This window comes from Coffea eugenioides, chromosome 2 (genome assembly GCF_003713205.1).
Source record: "Coffea eugenioides isolate CCC68of chromosome 2, Ceug_1.0, whole genome shotgun sequence".
NCBI lineage: Eukaryota > Viridiplantae > Streptophyta > Magnoliopsida > Gentianales > Rubiaceae > Coffea > Coffea eugenioides.
The window spans coordinates 41,575,009-41,580,878 of NC_040036.1; the positions used below are offsets into that span (position 1 = coordinate 41,575,009).

A 5,870-nucleotide genomic window follows, 5' to 3' on the forward strand; every position below is an offset into this window, starting at 1 on the left:
AGAATTCAAACTTCAGAATTCAGATTCAGTTTTATCAAACGGAACCTAAGTGAACTGAAAAGCGGCAAATTGTAATGACTAAATTACCCAAAAATTGATAAACAAATTAAAAAAGACTTTTGTTAGTAAAGAAGAGAGAGAAAGGCCAAATCAGAAGTCCATTCTTTCACTATTTCAACCGGGAGCGTCAAATTTGGCTTCCAAAAAGCATAGACGTATTCCCTTTGACTAAAATGAATAAGATATTCAGGTTCCTGATTCTCTCTCTCTCTCTCTCTCGCTTTTTTTTTCTGCTAATCTTCTCGAACTATGACAATATAATTTGATAAGCTTTGAGGGTCGCTAAGACATATCTATAACACGTAATTATTACCAAAAATAGTGGCAGAGAGCTAATCCACATTCAAATATATCCTCACTTGCAGCTTAATTGATTAATTACTTTGTAATTAAACCTCTGCAACTTTTTGTTCCTAACTTTAATGTCAATTCAACTTTTTGTTGCTACTAGAAGTCAATAAGAAACAACAACATGAGTCAGCGACAGAAGAATTTTAAGAATTATTTATTATACACAAAAAAATACTTTTCAGTGGACGAAAATATCTAGTTGCAGGTCTCCTCTGCAAGACTGTAGTCAAACTGCTCTTTCACTCCGACAACGACGTCGCGGTACGGCTGTTTGTTTATAATTCAACAGGCATTACCCTCCGATGACATTCAACGAATTAAATATTTTTTGTCAAAATAAAAAAAAAATATATAAATTATTAAAATCCAACAGGCATTATCCTCCCACAATTTCACTGAGTTCCCCCTGAACTTTAAAAAATTACATATACCTCCCTTTTCATTTAAAATAACAATTTTATCCTTAAATGTTTTAATAAAATTCTTTTATTTGGTATGCTTGCACTTAGAATGAGTTTTAAAATTATCTTTTCATTCTTTCTATAGAACTACCACTATTGCATCTAGGTTTCTATTATAACCAAATGTCGAACTAATGATTTCTTTGACGAGTTAATTTTATGTGTAATCCAATATTTTTGCTGATCTTTGTTTTCTATCTTTTAGTATTAAAATTAACAATAAATAAAAAAGAAATGGCCCAAAAACACTACTAAATTATGATAATCCCAATAGTCCAAAAATTTATAAATTCTAAATAAATTATTTTAACACTTTCTTTTTTATCTTATAAATCTAAATTCATAATAAAATACTGTAAAAGATATCATATCATAGTTATAAAATTATTATTATAGTCGTTTATCAAACAGTAGATATAGACATGAAAAATTTGGCATCTTTTCCTTATAATTATACTAAATAATCTTATAATTGTATATGAAAATAAATTAAGACTCATTTCACAAGGGCATTTTTGGGTATTCATTTAAAAAATTGTCCAAATTAATATTATTTTAAGATTTCGTTACTAAAACTATCAAATTAAAAAAGGTAAGTGTAATTTTTCAAACCTTAGGAGAGTTCAGTGAAATTGTTAGAAACGTCAGAAGAGGTTTTCGAAATTATCCCAAAGAACAATTTGGCAAACTAAAAAATTGGGTTAATTCCACATACCTCCCGTAAGGTTGTAGAACAAAAAGTTGTAGACAAGATTTATTTATGAAGGTAATTACTCAATCAGGCTACAAGTGAGGATACAATGTCAAGTTCCGGACGAGCTTTGAGGGTCGCTAAGACACTGTATCCTCACCTGTAACGACTTTTATGGAGCTTGATATATGTATATAACATGTTGCCAAAAGTCACCGCAGTGAGATTTAAAAATCGTTATTACCAAAAATAGTGGCAGAGCTTTCCTAATATCGCAAGGTATCTTCCTCGCACGTGGCTTCAATCTGTAGCCGGCGTTGTACAAGATAGACTTTTTCGTGGGCCTCTGTAGCCGCCGTGACCAAGCGCTATTGGTCTTTACATTGACCATGCACTGCAGCCCATTTTTCCTTTTGACTCTTTATAAATTACAGGTGAAAATATTTATTGTTGCAATAACATAAAAGAAAAGGTAATATGTCTATCGCGTCCTTGTCAGAGCTTGTGCTCTCCATCTATTTAAGCAGCTCCAACTTCCAAGATTCCTTCATAGCAAACAACATCAATTGTAGCTACTCTCTTCTCATTTTTCCCCTACATTTCCATTACACTAACCAGGGACCATGTTGTTTGCTTGTGCTATTATTGCTCTCATTGTTGTGCTTTTCAGCCACTGGGTATACAGGTGGAGAAACCCCAAGTGTAACGGGGTATTACCGCCAGGCTCGATGGGATTACCAATTATAGGAGAAACAATTGAGTACTTCACCCCTTATGCATCGGATGATGTTCCACCATTCGTACAAAAAAGAGCGGCTAGGTATGTCTAACCCTTTTTTTTTCCGTCTCCTATTTTTCTTCTTACCCTTCTCATTTCTAACTATTCGATACAAAATTCGAATCTTAAATTAGATTGCGGAGAAAACTCTAATACCTTCTCCTAATCATCAGGCCATCCTCAATACTCCATTGGTTATCTAACCACTTTTTAACCAGCTATCACATATATATATTTTAATAATATGACAGCAGTAATAGTTAAGAATATTTTATCTTAACTAGCTTTTCTTTGTTTCCTTTTTTCCCTCTTTGGGAAATTTCAGGTACGGACCAATTTTTCGCACGAGTATAGTTGGGCAGCCAGTCGTTGTATCAACTGATGCTGACTTCAACTTCCGCGTCTTCCAGCAAGAAGGTAATGCTTTCCAAATTTGGTATACTGAGAGTCTCTTCCAGATAATTGGGAAACAAAGTGTACTTGCCCATCATGGAGGCTTCCACAAGTACCTCAAGAGCTTAACGTTCAAGCTTGTTAGCCCCGAAGCCTTAAGAGAGAAGCTAATATATGAAATGGATGCCAGCACTCAAGAATCTCTAAGTTCTTGGAGTAAACTTGGAAAATTAGATGCTAAAGATGGAACATCAGAGGTAAATTAATCAGCATGCTACTATTTGATTATATTAATCAGGATGAATTCGGACTGTACGTACAGAGCATTGCATGAAAAGTAGTAATGAACAATCTCATTTTCTCCAGTTGGTATTTAAATATGCTGCCAAGAAGATGCTTGGCTATGAAGAAAGCAAGGATCAGCAAAAATTGAGAGACAGTTATAAGGCATTCATGGATGGCTTGATCTCATTTCCTCTCAACATCCCTGGAACACCGTTCCATGCTTGCTTACAAGTAATCAATTGTTATTGTTGTTGTTCGTCATTTGGAATTCTTTTTATATTGAAAGATCGATGTTCACTATACCAACAAGAAAAAAAAAACATATTCATTATCAATATATGACTACGTAAAATATATATGCTTTCATAAATGCCGTATCAGATTGAACGAACTATATGGTTTTCATTTTCCAGGGACGTAAGAAAGCAATGAAGGTCATCAAGGACATCTTTGAGAGGAAGCGCTCGGGCAATGACACTTCGAAAGACTTTGTGGACCATTTACTTGAGCAAATAAAGAAAGAAGACACTTTTTTGAACGAAGAAATTGCGAGGGACCTGGTATTTTTGTTTCTATTTGCTGCCCATGAAACGACTTCAACAGCTTTGACTGTGGCCTTGAGGTATCTAGATGGCCATCCACGTGTTATGGCTGAACTAAAGGTCCGTGACTTTCCGAAACAATTTCTCCCGTTGTCATCTGTATTTACCCTTTAATTCTCCAATTCTTCTGCAAGTTCAATATTTAAATGATTAATATTCTATATATACCGATAGTGTGCATTGTTTTAAATATGAAAGATTACTTCATATTTAAATAGTCATTCGTTTTTGTAGAGAGAGCATGAAAATATTCTTAAAATGCGAGAAACGGAAGGTTCTGCTGTTTCTTGGAAAGAGTACAAGTCTATGACTTTCACACACATGGTACGCTCCAATTAACCGGACATTTCATTGTATCTATCATTTGAATCATATAGTGAGCTAGACCATTTACATCTTAAGTTTTGTTGTCTACTGTAGGTTATAAATGAAACACTTAGGCTTGCAAATATTACTCCTGGGATTTTGCGCAAAGTTGTCAAGGAAGTTGAAGTAAAAGGTACGCTTCAATATGTCATTTGGCATCTTCTTGAAAATCATTTGTCACACTTTCTTTATTTTGGACCAGTGATACCTTTCTCCTGCACAAAAAAGGAAAAAAAAAAAAGAAGAAAGAAAAACTCTCTTTAATAACTACTTGGGTTGGGCATTTTTTCATGGGAGTAAAAATATAGAAAATAAATGATTTGTTTCCTTGGTTCCTCTTTTCCACCATTATAACTTCCAGTTTTGACTAATAAGTGCGAATGATTTGCAGGGTATACAATTCCTGCTGGCTGGACGGTAATGGTTTGTCCATCATGTGTTCATTTGGATCCTAATGTATATGCAAACCCCCATGAATTTAACCCATGGCGATGGGAGGTAATTTGATCATCGACATATTTGAGCAATATATGCACACAAGAAAGATAAACTTACAAAACAAAAGTTAAACAAAATCAAGTAAAAATGATTTAGGGTTTTTCTGCTGTTTTTTCAATCAAAAGGGCAAAGAATTACACATGGGATCAAAAAATTTCATGGCATTTGCTGGTGGTACGAGGCTTTGCGTTGGTGCTGACTATGCAAAGGTGCAGATGTCAATTTTTCTGCATTACTTGGTCACAAAATACACGTAAGGATTTCCAAATCACAATTCCCACCATCTTCGCTTAAATACATATAGAAGAAGCTAATTCCTATATATTATAAATTGATGTCCACTTAACTTCTTCGATTTTTCAAGAAAGACTGTCTAATTTGAATTTTCAGCTGGAGAGTTACCAACGGAGCAGAGAGAATCCGGACACCTACTGGTATTCGTTACCCCAAGGGATTGCACATGGAGATTTCAGAGAACAAATAGATTTTAAGCTGGGCGCGTACGAATAAAGCCTGTACTTTCAGAAGCGTATTTATGATGCAGTAATTTACCGTCATATTGTAATTTACCTTACTTTGCAATATTGTAAGTGCCTAATAAACAACATTTTACGTGGTGTCTTTCTTGACACTATTGTAATTGTTGAAGATGTTATAATAGTTGCAGTTTGAGCTTCGACTAATTGTTTTTCTTCACCAAAATCGATGCAATGATCTTATTTATGAGGACAAATCAAGCCAAGAAACAATACATGTATATGTATGCAGTAAATATTGCTCCTTACATCTTATAAAGTTTGTCGCAGTTCAAGAATTACAATATTTATTAATAGTGGATAGAATTTGAAACTTGATGTGTAGTTTCTAACTCATAAAGAATTGTGGGGCTATGATATTTGTTCAATCCTAGGTTTTGTGGAAAATCTTAGATATTTGAAAGTTTTACCAAATCTTAGATTGTTGTGATTTTAATTACTTGATAACTGTTACATACTACAAAAAAGTAGTTGTTTTACTTTCTTGATAATAGTACGTGGACTCAAAAAAAAAAAACATGCATTGAACTTTTACGGAGTGCCTGAGGAGTAAATGACTAAATGAAGAAATTAAATAGAAATATATCAACTAATTTATATAAATGACAAATAATTTAGAACCATCCAACAAAGAAAGTATGCAATATCAATGGGATGGAGGGGATTTTGGCCTGACCCTCTTTATCATGGAATTGTATGTTATTGGCCTTCCCACTGTAGGAACGTCAATCCGGTGCCATTCAACCACGACACGTGTTGCTCCCAAAACTCCGACGTGTTTTTTCTTCTCTCTTCCCCACAGCCACAAACACCAGAGCAAACTCCGGCAGGTTGACAGAAAGACTAAAT

At 34.3% G+C, this 5,870-nt stretch overlaps 1 protein-coding gene across 1 annotated transcript; it reads left to right on the top strand.

The window, feature by feature from the left end:
* The first annotated feature begins 2,130 nt into the window (after positions 1–2,130).
* On the top strand, positions 2,131–5,168 carry LOC113759667 (cytochrome P450 87A3-like). The gene is made up of 9 exons (XM_027302244.1): positions 2,131–2,383; positions 2,667–2,991; positions 3,101–3,250; positions 3,433–3,681; positions 3,856–3,945; positions 4,042–4,120; positions 4,379–4,485; positions 4,611–4,738; positions 4,876–5,168. The coding sequence occupies exons 1-9, from the start codon at positions 2,187–2,189 to the stop codon at positions 4,967–4,969; spliced, it is 1,419 nt and encodes a 472-aa protein (XP_027158045.1). The 5' UTR covers positions 2,131–2,186; the 3' UTR covers positions 4,970–5,168.
* The last annotated feature ends 702 nt before the right edge of the window (positions 5,169–5,870 follow it).

Coding starts and splice junctions, on each gene's coding strand:
- LOC113759667 (XM_027302244.1), top strand. CDS start 2,187: ATGTTGTTTGCTTGTGCTATTATTGCTCTCATTGTTGTGCTTTTCAGC. Junction 2,384..2,666: donor GTACAAAAAAGAGCGGCTAG/GTATGTCTAACC, acceptor GGGAAATTTCAG/GTACGGACCAATTTTTCGCA. Junction 3,946..4,041: donor CTATGACTTTCACACACATG/GTACGCTCCAAT, acceptor TGTCTACTGTAG/GTTATAAATGAAACACTTAG.